The sequence below is a fragment of the Microcaecilia unicolor genome, chromosome 6, assembly GCF_901765095.1.
Source record: "Microcaecilia unicolor chromosome 6, aMicUni1.1, whole genome shotgun sequence".
NCBI lineage: Eukaryota > Metazoa > Chordata > Amphibia > Gymnophiona > Siphonopidae > Microcaecilia > Microcaecilia unicolor.
Genome location: NC_044036.1, coordinates 80,181,732 through 80,198,351, shown reverse-complemented (window position 1 = coordinate 80,198,351; position 16,620 = coordinate 80,181,732). Strand labels below are relative to the sequence as shown.

The following is a 16,620-nucleotide window of genomic DNA, read 5'->3' as shown; positions in this document are numbered from 1 at the left end:
AATGATTTTTTTTAAATGCCAGCTACAGAAGTTTAAAAATTAAATAGGCATATAATGCAGTCACCCCTCCAGCTAGTGCAGTAGTTCTCAACTCAGTCCTCCAGGCTCACTCAGTCAGTTGGTTTTCAGGATATACACAATGAATGTGCATGAGATTGCCTTGATACACAGATCTAATGTACTACTTTTTTTTTTTTTTTTAATTTTTGCGCACACCTTTTTCATTGTGGACATCTTGAAATCGTGACTGGCTGGATGTGCCTTGAGGACCGAGTTCAAAATCAGTGGCCTAGTGCAGTGCATAAAATAGATTTGCATACCAAGGAGGCAGTGCATTCAAATCTCTCTCATACATATTCATTGTGAATATCCTGAAAACCTGACTGGTGTGCCCTAGTGACTGAGTTAAGAAGCACTGGCCTAGTGGTTAGAGAAACAGGCTGAGAAGCAAGGAACCTGGGATTGAAATCCTGCTTCTGCCACTGATTCTCCTTGTGACCTTGGGCAAATCACTTCATCCTTCATCACTTCAGAAAAAACTCAAATTATAAATTCACTTGGAAAGGGAAGTAACATCTGTCCCTATTTGTAAATCAACTTGGATTTGGAAAGACAGTAATTAAATCCCAAATATTTTCACCACCTGTAATGAATAGTGAAGTTGAAAATCTAGACAGTGGCCTTATACATGATGGCTGCTAAACAAATACATCAGTTTGAATACTTACCCACATATTTATAAGCCTTGGAGGGGGAAAGATTCTCAGTTGTCACATGATAGTGAGACCTACTGAACAGATTCTAGAACATATGTACCAAATGCCAAAGGGATGAATTAAATATAGAGAAAAACATCAAATAGTTATAAAGTAAATTTCATGATACTGTAACTTCAGTAAGTTTTGACTGAGCTGGAAGCCTAAAGGAAAAGGAAACCAGTTAGAGCAAAAAGATTAAAAAAAAGATAAAAGATAACGCCAAAACATGGCAAAGAAGATTTCACATTCATAATGCAGAGAATGTTGGGCCATCTTAAATCCTGAGTATTATGAAGTGGGTGGAGGTGAATCGATTTTTCACTCATTCAAAAAGTACAAGGAGCAGGGGACACTCAATAAAATTGCATGGAAATACTTTTAAAACAAATAGGAGGAAAAAATTTTTCACTCAAATAACAGTTAAGCTCTGGAACTTATTGCTGGAGGATGCGGTAATGGTGGTTAATGTATCTGGGTTTAAAAAAATGTTTGGACAAGTTCCTGGAGGAAAAGTCCATAGTCTTATTAAGATGGACATGAGAGAAGCCACTGCTTGCCCTGGGATTGGTAGCCTGGAATGGTGCTACTAATTTGCTTTCTGACAGGTACTTGTGACTTGGATTGGTCACTGTTGGAAGCAGGATACTGGGCAAGATGGACCATTGGTCTGACCCAGTATAGCTATTCTTATGTTCTTATTCTATGGCTCCGGGCTCTTTAATTACTGGCCCCTGTCGAGGTTACAGGTAAAATCAAGTCATATTGCAAGACTTTGAAAATAATTTGTGACAGTCTACAATAAGGAAGTGGGCACCGGAGTTTGCTCTGACGCCAAGGACCCTATAACCAAGCAACATTCACTAACAATATACAGCAGGTGCAGCTGCCTCTCTCAGCTGCTGCACTATGCAAGGACATTGAAGAGGTTTTAAAATAACAGTGACCACCAGTTTTGTTATCCAGCTTCTGGTTCTTCAGTATTCTGAACTCTCTTGGTTTGTGAATCATTGCCTTGTCGACATTCAAAAATAAGTTATAATTTTAGTGCCTTAGTCTCCCTCCGGCGATATGTGGTTCCTATTATCATTAAAAAACATATTATTTGGTATTTTGCTTGCTTAAATCTTTCTGTATTATAGATAGAAACCTATTGTAAATAACTTGCTCCTGCATCTGGCAGAATCTGCTTTCTTTGAATTTTTCTTACTATCTAACTTGGGGATTAGTTGCCTTTGACCAGATGTTATCCTCAAATCTGAATGCCCTTATTTGCACACAGTATTTTATTGTGCTATAAATGCTTCATCAAAGAATCAGTCTCTGATTTTTCTTATGGTATATCTAATAATAATATTGCTAAAATAGAACACAAGCATCACTTTGAAATCCTTCTCTAAATAAAATGTATGCAACCTGTACAAACAGCCCAAGTAATACCTGTTTGAGCACATAAATTCAAATCAAAATATTCGTCTTTTTCACAGTTACTGCAGTAGATGTCTCTTGCACATTTTTAAACACATAACTACAGGGTGTCAAGCATCTGAATGCACTCACGCCCCCATGTTTCAAGATTATGCATTTGTTCCTCAGTGATCTATTTTAATAAAAAGTTCTAAAATCTAAAATGAATTTAAGTTAAACAAATTTCTCACTAGATTTATAGTCAGTTGTTTCTACAGTAAATTTCTTCATGTGGTAAGATCCCCTTCCCCCATATGGCCCAGTATATGTACAACTACATCTATATCTTACACATACAGGAATAAAAATAAAAATTTGAATCCAAACACAGTCAAAATGGCAGCCATAAATTGCCAAATTTCAAGGACACACAAGCCAAATGATGGCATGACGCCTAGATATAACAATCTGTTACAACAGTTTGCATCAGAAAAGTTTCTGTGCTTTCATTTGAAACATGGAAACAAAGGTTAAAAAACAAAAAAATATATAAAAATAAGGATATAACCTAATACATTTCTGGACTAGTTTTAAGAAGGTAACAATCTCCTCCTTAGGGTCAAACGGCCAAAGATGACATTTATCAGAAAATAGGAGTGAGTAACAGAATATGTTACACTGGTCCAGGAAAAGGAAAAGGACAATAAGTTTGTGTGTTACAGTGATAAGAAAATGAGGCAGTAGAATTTCTTCTGGTAGTGTAGAATCCTTTTTAATCATGGCAGTAATGTAGCATGGTTCACATACTGTACCTATTTAATGGAGTTCTGGAAATTCCTCTATGACTTTTGTTCATGTCTTCTTTCATGTACAGCGGCTAGCACTTCTCTTTCTTCCTCACGCAGGAAAAGGACCTTCAATAAAGCTGCTACTTCTAGTTTTCACACAGGTCACACCCCAGCTTTGCACCACAGTGTCTGCAAGCAAAGGTTGCCTGAAATGCAGCATTAATACCTCCTCGTGCAGGGGGAGAAAATATATTGTGTTCAGGTTAAACCTGCACCTTAAGGGGAACACATTATTTTTTTATACCCCACCACTGTAAATAAACTTTTTACGAGTTTGTGCAGCACCTATGCTGTAATGTAATCCTGCCTGAATTGCTGACCCGGGTTTATGGTCTGTATATTCTCTTGGTGTTCAGAAGTGTGTAGATGGTGAGGCGGGGCTTCCTTTCATTACAGTTATTATATTTGTTACACTGCCTTCCTTGGACATAGTCCAACCCCAAACTGTATTGTTGATTATAGTAACTAGGACTACTGTTTGCAGTTTAATGGAACAAAGTAATAGCTGACCTTTTTTTTCTACTGTTTCATATTTCCCAAACTAAAGCATGTTATATCAGTTATTATCTATTAGGTTCCTTCCACAGTTACAATGGCTACCACTTGTTTACAGGGCTTCACTGTGCTTAAGCATGTTCCATTTCTTACTTTAATATCTGTAATATGTGAAATAAAAGTAAATATTTAATGTGGCAAACATAATTTACAAAAAAAAAGTTTTAAGAGAAAGAATTGACTGTAAACTTCAATCCAAATACACAGTACAAACTGGTGAAATATTGGAAAGTTTTCATGGGACGTTAACTGGGGTACCCTCAATACAGTTCATCATAGGAAACTGCTGAGAGTGCTGATAGGTTTCAATGAAACTTGCAGCTTTTTAAGAACATAAGAATAGCCATACTGGGTCAGACCAATGGTCCATCTAACCCAGTATTCTGCTTCCAACAGTGGCCAATCCAGATCACAAGTACCTGGCAGAATCCCAAAGAATAGCAAGATTTCATGTACTAACTCTATGGATAAGTAGTGGTTTTCCCCATATCTACCTTAATAGCAGTTTATAGACTTTTCTTCCAGGAACGTATCCAAACCTTTTTTTAAACCCAGAGGATAAGCGAAAAAAATATTTTCTCCTATTTGTTTTAAAAGTATTACCATGTGACTTCATGGATTGTCCCTTCATCTTTGTATGTTTTGAAACAGCAAATGATTGAGTCATGTCCATTCACTGTACCTCACTCAGGTTTTGTAGACCTTAACTGAACTGTGCAGAACCAGCACGGCACTGACAGGTCAATATTTAGCTGAAAGTGGTCAGTGTTTTTTTTTAAGTGGTGACCACTGCGAGCTGAATTAAACCCAACTACTTAATGCCATGTTCAGACACCAGCATTGAATACCCAGGTCTTCAGTGAACCAAGAAATTGTGTTGTGTCAGTTGATATTCATTGCCAGTACTCACATGCCTAACTGGTCTAAGACAGGACTGAATTTTATGCCATCCTACTTGAATATCACCAGAGCCCAACTAATGACTAGTTTTTAGGAGGTAACAATCCCTTCCATAGGGCCAAACAACATAGGGCTACCATATGTCCAGTTTTACCCCGATATGTCCTCTTTTTGAGGACACTGTAGGACATCCACACAGGTTTATCCAGCCTGCCTGTTTGCTAGAAGTCTTGCAAGGTCACCGCTTGAAATGTTGGCAGCCATTTTGAAGCAGTGTGGCAGCAAGTGTGCAGCGACATAACTGGGCAGGAAAGAGTGAGCTCCTTTCCTGCCCCGAAGAGGCCACTAGACCACCAGGGCATGATAAGGCAAGGCAGACGAAGGGAGGGGATGTGCAGGGTGGGGTGTTGTCAATTTCAAGATGGCACCCAGAAAAGCAGGAGCAAGTGGGCATCATTCCTGCTCCAACAAGGTATGGGGGTCTGGGGGTGGGTGTGCTCAGCTTCCACTACACCACTATACTGTGACTGGAAAGCCAAGCCAGGTCTGCCCTGACCTAGCTGGGGGAACTTGAAAACTATCTGGGTATTTTTAGATTGGAGAGAGGGAGGGAGGTGGCACCCCACTGGATCACCAGGGCATTTTTTTTGATTGGAGGGAGGGAGCTGGAGGAGCCACTAGGGCATCTATATTTTTTTCTATGAGGGAAAGGGGGGGATGATGCTCAAAATGGGTCAGGTCAGGCAGGGGGACCATATTTGGAGGGCTGGTGCTGCAGGGTGGTCTGGTTAGAGGGACAGAGGGGGTGCTGGCTAAACATTTCTCCTCTCAACCAACCCTTCTAATGCTGCCCTGGATCTGGTGTAAAGTTTCCTACACTAAACATGTGTGGGAAGGTTTTTTTTTCCCTTTTTTTTAGAATGGCTTCAGGATAGGTAATGACCACATCATTATTCATTCCAATGAAGTCTACACTAATGGTTTCAGCAACCAAGCTGAAACCATTAGAAAATTTGGTGCACAATAACATGCGTGCAAACCCGTGCAAACATCCTTTTAGCATTGGCATTAGATCTTGAGCATCGGTCCTTAGACTAAGCCCTCCAGTGACAGGAAAATACCTACAGTACCTGAATGTAACTTGAGAAAATGTGTGAGCTTTGTTTTCAGCAGTTCAGTTAAGTGCCTGGTGATAATGACTGGTAGCTGAACTCATTCCCCTCCTTGTATTTTGGCCCTGAATTTGAAAAGGTGCTGATTGACATGCTCTCACATTTTGAAGAAAAATACTGAAGACAATCAGCTTTTTTAAATTTCTTAAATCATTTAGCATCTTTCACAGTCTGAGAGGTATACACATTAGACAATTCCTTTGTTCAAGTGGTGCTTAAAGAACCTCAAAGCAGTTTGTTTTTTCACACTTAGATGCACATTGTTTGAGACCCTGAAGTGAGGATAGATTAAGATTAAGGGCCAGATGCACTAAACTTAATGAGCAATTTACGAGCAAGTAGTAAACCCTGGCATGCACTAAAGACTTTTTTCGGAGGACGGTAGCAGCTAATGAAAACGGAATGCAGATGAGCAAATTGTGTAGAAACCCTATTGTAATGAGATGCACTAACCTTTTCCGATTGCCTTAATGCTGGAAAATCTAAAGAGAGATCTGTAGCTCTTGTTGGGGCTGCGCAGGATTGAAAAACTGCAACAAAAGTAACAGAAAAAAAAATAGCGCTCCACTTTAAACAAAATGTCAATTTAGGCCATCATTCCCCCCCCCCCCCCCCCCCCCCAAAGATGCTGCACTGCTCATAATAATAAAAACATCTTTTTTGGCAGTGCTTCACTCAGCTGAGAGACCAGGAAGTCTCTGAGCCAATCACAGCGCGTTTAGCTCGGCTGAATGCGCTGTGATTGGCTCAGAGACTTCCAGGTCTCTCAGCTGAGTGAAGCACTGCCAAAAAGGCCATTTTTATTATTAGGGGGCCAAAATGGATGTTTTTTTTTTGGATGGGCGTCCTCAACTGCACTGTCCTGGATCAAGCCGCATCGGAGTGGGTGAGCAGCGTGGCATCTTCGGGCGGCACAGGGAGGTGTATTTGGCATGCGCAGAGCAGCCAGCGTAACGCTTCACTGCTCTGCTCATGTTCGACCGTCCGACTATCCGACTGTTTAACGACAGAATAGAGAATGCAAGTGAGCTACAACGAGCAGCTCATTTGCATTCCTATTCCTTGATGCATGCCCGTTCCTTACCGATTCGCTAAGGGAATCGGTAAGGAAAGGGCTTTATCAAGTCTTTAGTGCATCTTGTCCTAAGATCCCTGTAAAGAATCACTTTGTATTTCCACCTCGGTATAATTTATCAATTTGGAAATACAGAGGGATTCCCAAAGCAAATCACATGGAAATGAGCTGCTCGCTGCTTTTGCAAACAGCTCTTTTGCATGAGATTGGGGGGGGGGGGGAGCCAATTGGTCAGCTGAGCGTACCCAGGACAGCCAATCGCTAAGCGTGGCTGCTCTGCGCATGCTCAAGCCTCCTACGAAAGGGCTCATCCAACAATGAGGACCTGCCAAAACCAAACTTGCCCCAGGATTCATTTAATTGTATTCAAGGTAGTAACTGCAGTTCCATGAACACAGACTACAGCAAAAGGAAGTGCTGAAATACCATCTCAGTGCTGTGGAGTTTTCAGCCAGCCTGTTTCTTTTCCTTATCTCAGCTGAAACTACTTGATTTATCCAGCTCTGTGAGCAGAAGCGGCAGCTCTGGACTTCAGAGTGCGCTTTTATATGGCTTTCATATACACAAGGAAGCTGCGTGTATAAAAGCCAATGCAGGATCTGGGGGAGTGCCGAGGCGCTTGTATATGGCTTTCATGCACGCAAAGAAGCTAAGTGTATGAAAGCTGGTATAGGATCTGGACAAGCGCCAGGTTTTTTTTTTTTGGAATACGGGAAGCAGCAGTGTGTGGATGGATACGAGAGAAGTGCAGGGTTTGGATACTGGGGAGGCACATATAATGTGGATACTAGAAACAACAGCTTCACAGCTCCACTTTGTCTTGTTGTGGTTTGGGAAGAGCGGGAGGTGGACATCTATTTTCAGCTCCTGGCAGGTTGAGGAAGTGAAAAAAAAAGAGCTGCTCTGTCCTGATCTTCTGGTCTGCTCTGCCTTCACTGTTTCAGCTGTCATTCTAGGCAGTACCGACAGCTCCAGACGTCCCATTAAATATTCCACAAATTACAACACTGGGTAACAAAACACTTACAGTTGTAAATTGTATCACATATATAAATCATGCAACAACTATCATTAAATTACACTTTATTATACATCAAACTTCTAAAATCAAATACAATAGGTAAATCAGCTATAAAAACTCTCAAATATCCAAACATTTCAATGCTTCCTACCTAATACAATAGAAATACCTCCTTAATACAATGCAGCTCTAACAGCATGTCCTCATCCACAACCACGCTAATTGCCCTGTACTCCAGCTTTAGTCCTTTCATAAAGGCTGCCTTACATTCGTTCCACAAAGTTGTTTCACTCCTTCCACCACTGGTGGTCCACATATGTCTGTTCAACGGAGCTTTTGCTGAAATGTAATGTCCCAAATCACCAAATTTAACAGCTGGGTCATAGTGAGCTTCTCCTCAACAAAGAAGGCTTTAAATTGAAATGTCTGGAACCAATCAACAAATCTTCTCAGGTCAAAAACTCTCTATCTTGTAATCTTCCCGCACCCTACACAGTCTGTGTTTCTCTTCCTTAGTGTCATCAGGAGTTGGACTCCTAGAACATATTAACCATCATAATTCTCATATACCTGTTTTACCTCTCCCCACTTAAAATTATACAAAATCTTCACATAACTTACAATTGATGATTCAATCACATTCATGGATATTGGGTAGAGAGGAACTCATGGCACATCCTGCAGCTATGCCCCAGGGCTAAAACTACCAGCGCATGCGTATAGAATGCCTGAATTCTCAGCGGTTTAAATACTTAAAACCCCACTCCCTCACACATTCAACCTCTCTATTCAAACCATGAGGAGCAATAGTATTCCATGTGACTATCATTCGCTGTTCTTTACGTAAAAGTAGAAAAGGGATATTCCCCTCTCTGGTACTGTTATAAGTACATAAGTACATAAGTAGTGCCATACTGGGAAAGACCAAAGGTCCATCTAGCCCAGCATCCTGTCACCGACAGTGGCCAATCCAGGTCAAGGGCACCTGCCACGCTCCCCAAACGTAAAAACATTCCAGACAAGTTATACCTAAAAATGCGGAATTTTTCCAAGTCCATTTAATAGCGGTCTATGGACTTGTCCTTTAGGAATCTATCTAACCCCTTTTTAAACTCCGTCAAGCTAACCGCCCATACCACGTTCTCCGGCAATGAATTCCAGAGTCTAATTACACGTTGGGTGAAGAAAAATTTTCTCCGATTCGTTTTAAATTTACCACACTGTAGCTTCAACTCATGCCCTCTAGTCCTAGTATTTTTGGATAGCGTGAACAGTCGCTTCACATCCACCCGATCCATTCCACTCATTATTTTATACACTTCTATCATATCTCCCCTCAGCCGTCTCTTCTCCAAGCTGAAAAGCCCTAGCCTTCTCAGCCTCTCTTCATAGGAAAGTCGTCCCATCCCCACTATCATTTTCGTCGCCCTTCGCTGTACCTTTTCCAATTCTACTATATCTTTTTTGAGATACGGAGACCAGTACTGAACACAATACTCCAGGTGCGGTCGCACCATGGAGCGATACAACGGCATTATAACATCCGCACACCTGGACTCCATACCCTTCCTAATAACACCCAACATTCTATTCGCTTTCCTAGCCGCAGCAGCACACTGAGCAGAAGGTTTCAGCGTATCATCGACGACGACACCCAGATCCCTTTCTTGATCCGTAACTCCTAACGTGGAACCTTGCAAGACGTAGCTATAATTCGGGTTCCTCTTACCCACATGCATCACTTTGCACTTGTCAACATTGAACTTCATCTGCCACTTGCACGCCCATTCTCCCAGTCTCGCAAGGTCCTCCTGTAATCGTTCACATTCCTCCTGCGACTTGACGACCCTGAATAATTTTGTGTCATCGGCGAATTTAATTACCTCACTAGTTATTCCCATCTCTAGGTCATTTATAAATACATTAAAAAGCAACGGACCCAGCACAGACCCCTGCGGCACCCCACTAACTACCCTCCTCCACTGAGAATACTGGCCACGCAATCCTACTCTCTGCTTCCTATCTTTCAACCAGTTCTTAATCCATAATAATACCCTACCTCCGATTCCATGACTCTGCAATTTCTTCAGGAGTCTTTCGTGCGGCACTTTGTCAAACGCCTTCTGAAAATCCAGATATACAATATCAACCGGCTCCCCATTGTCCACATGTTTGCTTACCCCCTCAAAAAAATGCATTAGATTGGTGAGGCAAGACTTCCCTTCACTAAATCCGTGCTGACTTTGTCTCATCAGTCCATGTTTTTGTATATGCTCTGCAATTTTATTCTTAATAATAGCCTCCACCATCTTGCCTGGCACCGATGTCAGACTCACCGGTCTATAATTTCCCGGATCTCCTCTGGAACCCTTCTTAAAAATCGGAGTAACATTGGCTACCCTCCAGTCTTCCGGTATTACACTCGATTTTAGGGACAGATTGCATATTTCTAACAGTAGCTCCGCAAGTTCATTTTTTAGTTCTATTAATACTCTGGGATGAATACCATCAGGTCCCGGTGATTTACTACTCTTCAGCTTGCTGAACTGACCCATTACATCCTCCAAGGTTACAGAGAATTTGTTTAGTTTCTCCGACTCCCCCGCTTCAAATATTCTTTCCGGCACCGGTGTCCCCCCCAAATCCTCCTCGGTGAAGACCGAAGCAAAGAATTCATTTAATTTCTCCGCTACGGCTTTGTCCTCCTTGATCGCCCCTTTAACACCATTTTCGTCCAGCGGCCCAACCGACTCTTTGGCCAGTTTCCTGCTTTTAATGTATCTAAAAAAAATTTTACTATGTATTTTTGCTTCCAACGCTAATTTCTTCTCAAAGTCCTTTTTTGCCCTCCTTATCTCCGCTTTGCATTTGGCTTGACATTCCTTATGATCTATCCTGTTACTTTCAGTTGGTTCTCTTCTCCACTTTCTGAAGGATTGTTTTTTTGGCTCTAATGATTTCCTTTATCTTACTGTTTAGCCACGCCGGCTGACGTTTAGTCTTTTTTCCCTTTTTTCTAATACGTGGAATATATTTGTCCTGAACCTCCAGGATGGTGTTTTTAAACAGCATCCACGCCTGATGCAAGTTTTTTACTCTGCGAGCTGCTCCTTTCAGTCTTTTTTTCACCATTTTTCTCATTTTGTCGTAATCACCTTTTCTATAGTTAAACGCTAGCGTACTTGATTTCCTAGTTTCACTTCCTTCAATGCCAATATCAAAACCGATCATATTATGATCACTGTTATCAAGCGGCCCTCGTATCGTTACCCCCTGCACTAGATCATGAGCACCACTAAGGACTAAGTCTAGTATTTTTCCTTCTCTTGTCGGCTCCTGAACTAGCTGTTCCATGAAGCTGTCCTTGATTTCATCAAGAAATCTTATTTCCTTTGCTTGTACAGATGTTACATTAACCCAGTCTATATGCGGGTAATTGAAATCCCCCATTATTATTGTGTTGCCCAGTTTGTTTGCGTCCCTGATTTCCTTTAACATTTCCGCATCCGTCTGTTCGTCCTGGCCAGGCGGACGGTAGTACACTCCTATCACTATCCTTTTCCCCTTTGCACATGGAATTTCAATCCACAGTGATTCCAAGGAGTGTTTTGTTTCCTGCAGAATTTTCAATCTATTTGATTCAAGGCTCTCGTTAATATACAATGCTACCCCTCCACCAATCCGATTCACCCTATCACTACGATATAATTTGTACCCCGGTATGACAGTGTCCCACTGGTTATCCTCCTTCCACCAGGTCTCAGAGATGCCTATTATATCTAATTTTTCATTTAGTGCAATATATTCTAACTCCCCCATCCTGAACTGTATTCCCTTCAGTCACCCAATGCGATACCAAAGGCGCTTCCTGTTTCTGTAAGCGAAGATTACTCAGATGTCGTGCTATTCTATTCTTCACTTTTTGTATAGTTTGCCCTATGTACCACAACCCACACTGGCAGCAGATACCATAGACACACTGCACAGTATTGCAATCAGTGCACGACCGCAAAGTGAAAACCTGTTCTGCTGAGTGAGGTATCTCAATTTGGGAGACCTGCAACACATACCTACAATAAACACATGCTCCACACACCCCATAGCCCTTCACTGTGCCACTACTAAGTGTACTATGGTAAAGGTAAGGGCTGCTTCTGTGCATTGCTTGGAAAATGGCTGTGCATCATTTTACATGCATATTTGTATAGTAATTAGCTCATTATAATAGCTTTGCATACAATATTCATTAGCTGCTAACATGACAAGAAAAGAGCTCAGATAACCCTTTTGTGCATGTCTCATTGTACTCCTTGCTTGCTAAACTGGCTAGAAACAGTGTAAAAAACACATTGCTGGCTCATTAGGTTTTGTGTATCTGGGCCTTAGTTTGGATAATTTACCTTTCTTTCAGGCTAGTGGACTGGGGGGGAGGGGGGCTGATGCAGAAAGCTACCATGGGCAGAAGCAGGTGGTTAACAAAAAGGTCTTTTTTTTTTTTTTTGTTACTGGCCATATAACGCAAAAAGGTTTTCTGTGATGAAGTTAATTTGCACGGTAGACATCAGCATATTAAAATGTATGGTAAAGAGGTTAGCAGCTACTCCACAAGGCAGAAAAGTTTATCAGCTGTGCACTCTCTACCTGGCAGAGTTAACATGAGAAATATACTGTCAGGTCTGAGGCAGCATAGAAGGGTTAGTTGAGGGGATGACATGATCCAACTCCAATGCCCCCCCTCCCCCGATAGCTTTGTGCACTAGCCTTGTCCCTGGTACCTAGCAACACCCTTCACTTTCCCAAACCCCCTGCCCATGAAACAAATAAAATCCCATGTGTCAAGTGGCACCCCTTCCTCCTCCTGACCACCCAATTAAAATTGCTGGTGTCTAATTGCATCCTTTAATACCCTATAGTCTGCTCACAGAGGATACCTTGAAGAGGCAGAAATGATGCCCACTTGCTGTTTCCTCAATCACTATCTTGGAAAATAGTAGCACCTGCCTCCAACCAGTGGATATTGGGCCATACGAAGCAGGGTCTGTCTGCCATATAAGAGAATTTTTCCCTTATTGGTAATCTCTGCTTAGACTACCAAATAACGAAAAAAAAATGCCGTTATTTGGTAGACTAACCCCACTCAGTGAATCCCAGTATGAATTCTAAAGGGTGAGGAGCCATTTTCTAAGACGGCAATGCCAAGGTTGGAGTGAGTGGGCATCACTCTTGTGTCTTAAAGTTATGCATTGTGGCTGGGACTGGGAGGCTGCTAGACACAAAGAGATTTTTTTGGGGGGTGGGGGGTACAGATCAGGGAAAGGAAGGGGACGCTGCTGGATATAAGGGAGAACTGGCTAAAACAGAAAGAAATTGGAGACAGGGGGAATGCTGACCTAGCCGCATATTTAAAATAATGTCCCCCTTCCTGTCAGTACGTGAGCCAACCACCACTCATGCACTGATAGGAAGGGGGACATTTTGCGATGAGATTTAGTTATGTGGCAGAAATTTGTATGGCAGCAGTATATTTTTTCAATAATTATATGGTAGATGCTGCATGTTCAGCCATGGGCACATTGCTCTACCGCATGATTTTCTTCATCAGTCCCAGGGGGCAGTTCTGCTTTCACTTTTGCCCACACCTTACCTCATCTGTCACCAAAAAAGATTTAGAGTTAGTGGAAGAACAGCAACGCACCAGGTTCCAGTTTGATGTCTTTGTATGTTAGAAAATTGGTTACATATGTAATTTAGGGCACTGAGGGATCACAGAGGCAGATGCACTAAAGCTAAATGAGCCTTTAATGACTCTCCAACGAGGAAAATTTGATCCGTTGCATGCATCAAAGGGCTTTTACCGAGGAAGCCAGCAGCTAACGAAAACGGAATGGAGATGAGCAATTAGTGTGAAAACCCCATTGAAACGACATGCACTAACCTTTTCCGATTGCCTTTACGCAGGAAAAAGGCAGGAAATCTAACGAGAGGTCTGGACCACTCGTTAGGACAGCTCTGTGCCAGGAAAAATCATTAAGTGAAAAAATAAACAAACTTTGAGCCAATCCCAGCGCATTAGCAGAGCTAAAAGCGCTGTGATTGGTCCAAAGGACGTCAGAAAACACATAAATAAATAAAAATAAAAAAAGGATCGGGAGGGGGCAAGGGCGCTCATCAGGAGCGTCCTGTACGGACGGCCTTGCCCCCCCCCCCGCTGCTCCCCACTTTCCGCCGCTCCCCCACCCCAAAAAAGCAAAATTCAAGCAGCCCCTGCCCCCTCCCTTCCTCACTACTCTCTCACCTCAGCTCCGCCTCCCGACATCCTCCGTCCTGTGCCCCGCCCCCTTTTGGGGTCGTCGCCGCCATTCCCCTCCTCCATCGGTTTCCTAAACTATATGAACAGTTTTCTAACAGTTTTCTAACACCAGTTCAGTGGCTGTGAGGGAGGGTATGACATCCTGGTTATAACAATGAGCCGAGAACCAGGGTTCAGAGCCTACTTCCTACACAAATACTCCATATGATGCCAGGTAAGTTACTATCTCCCATTGCTTCAGGTACCCTACTGTGACGTTAAGCTGTTTAAGGAAGGGACATCTTGTGTGTGAATTCTAATTATGCTGTAAGCTGCCATGAGAAAGGCAAGCTAGAATGCCAAAATTGTAGAAATGAATGCCAACAAACAAGCTGCAGGTGACACAATTTACTGGATTAATTAGATATATTTGTGAAAATCATTAGGTCAAGGGGCCCATTTTTGAGAAGTAGGCAAAATGTATTATATTAATCCCATACAGATATCACACCTACAGTGTGTTTGTTGACTATCTCAAGTACTTCATCACTAGGAATCCAAAACATGAGGTAGCTGGCACAGGGCTTAAGCAGATCACACAACACTGCAAATACACTATTCTTTTTACAGCTGCAGGTTGATTTTTCTTGGCACAGTTGCCACTTACAATGTCCAGGCAGCTTTCTTCCAAGGACTCCAATCCATAATTTACAAATCTATTTTAATTATCTTGACCAAATTATATTTTTATCGAGAACATATTAATATAATTGGCCAAAAATTGAGGGATGTCAATACAATGAATAAACACTACCTGAATGAACCAGGTCATAAACTTCATTATACTTTCTAAAGGAAAAAAAAAACATTGACACAAAAGCCATGGCAGGGATTGCAAATATAAGATTTTCCTGCTGGTCCTGTTGGTGTATCCTGGGTTCCTGGTGAAGGAGATTCTGAAACAGAGCTCTGTTGAGCCTTGGGGTTATTACAAGAACAGACTTATACGGTCTGTGCCAGAGCCAGTGGTTGGGAGGCGGGGATAGTGCTGGGCAGACTTATATGGTCTGTGCCCTGAAGAACACAGGTACAAATCATAGTAGGGTATACACAAAATTAGCACATATGAGTTATCTTGTTGGGCAGACTGGATGGACCGTGCAGGTCTTTTTCTGCCGTCATCTACTATGTTACTATGATAAGTGACTGTGAATGAGGCAAGCACTGCTATTTCAAGTTTGAATCATGGACCTTTTGATGTCTTTGCAGGCAAGTTTGCTTAACCTTTATTTTCATTGGACATTGGTATTTTCATTACTATTAGAAAGAACATTTTTTTTAAAGTTTATATTACATTTTTACCTAGTGTTATTGAATATTCCTTTGTGGTATGCTCAAGGATGTATGTGGACATTGTAAATGGGAGCTTTATTATGGGCTCATTGTTCATTTAAATGATTCCATGGGACTGGTTGATAGTCAGGGAAGGGTGCCACAGTCACAATACTGAGAGCTGTCACTTTTCACTTAAATACACTAAACATTAGTTTTTATCTCAGAAAACTTTGTTGTGGAGTGGTTGTGGCATTAATCCCCTCTATAGTATGATGTTTTTAGAAAACCTTTGTTGGGCGTGTTATTTTGTATTGTTTTCTAATTTTGGATTTTTCTGCAGGTGAAGGTTCCAATTAATATCATTTCCTGCCCAGGAAGGTGGGGGAGCAAGATGATATGGCAGTTCTTGAGCACCTCTATTGAAATGTCCTGTGCCAGTGCTAAATACCTTTGCAGAGGCTGGGAAGAGGAAGGATGGCAGCAGCAGAGATGAGAAGGTGGAAGATGAGATACCGCTGTACTGCGCTAGCGTTTTTAGTTCACAGTAAAAATCAGCTGGCAGTAAATGCTGAGACGCCCATAGGAATATAATGGGCGTCTCAGTGTTTACTGTCAGCTGATTTTTATTGGCAGAGTCAGGATCAGATAAAAAGTGCTGCCCGCTGACTCCACCTTCTAACCAGACTTCACAGAGTGGATGGACAGAGAAGACGGGTTACTGCCGACGTGGCCCAGCATCTTGCTTATTTGCTGTTCCAAGAAGCAGTTCCTCCCCATCCCGCCATGATCAGCTCTCCTCCTCCTCTTTCCCACTGGCCTGCGTGCTTTTCACGTCACAAAAGACATCAGCAGGAAGAAGAGACTGTAGCTGGGAAGATGCTTTCCTTGCGGACTGCTTTTGCCAGCAGGAGGGCATTCTGCGAGGGAAGTAAATGAAATAGGGTAGGGCCTTCTCGAAACATTTGAGTCCCAGGCATATGCCCAGTTTGCTTATGCTTTTATGATCTAGCCCTGATGACAAACCTTACTGCTTGTTATGAGACCACCTTTCATTCACTGATGCTTCTCAGCACATTCCATGCACTCTCTACATCTGCACAGTTGGAAAACATAAGAGATGAAAAATGCCAGCAAGTATGAACAGTATAATAGTTGTGAAGGAGGTAATTAGCCTATGCTATTTTTTCTCTGTATATCCCAACTGCATGCTTTGGCTTCAGGCAGTATGTGCTGGTGAATTAGGATGGTACATGGCAGCCATGC

At 42.0% G+C, this 16,620-nt stretch overlaps 1 protein-coding gene across 1 annotated transcript in view; it reads right to left on the bottom strand.

Annotated features, from left to right (window-relative positions):
• Positions 1-3,272, bottom strand: part of LOC115472797 — a 78,424-nt gene extending 75,152 nt beyond the window's left edge. Inside the window, exon 1 of the mRNA XM_030207233.1 lies at positions 2,975-3,272. Within this exon, the coding sequence (XP_030063093.1) occupies positions 2,975-3,030 (56 nt within the window). The 5' untranslated portion in view covers positions 3,031-3,272. The remainder of the gene's footprint in view (positions 1-2,974) is intronic.
• Between the last annotated feature and the right edge of the window lie 13,348 nt (positions 3,273-16,620).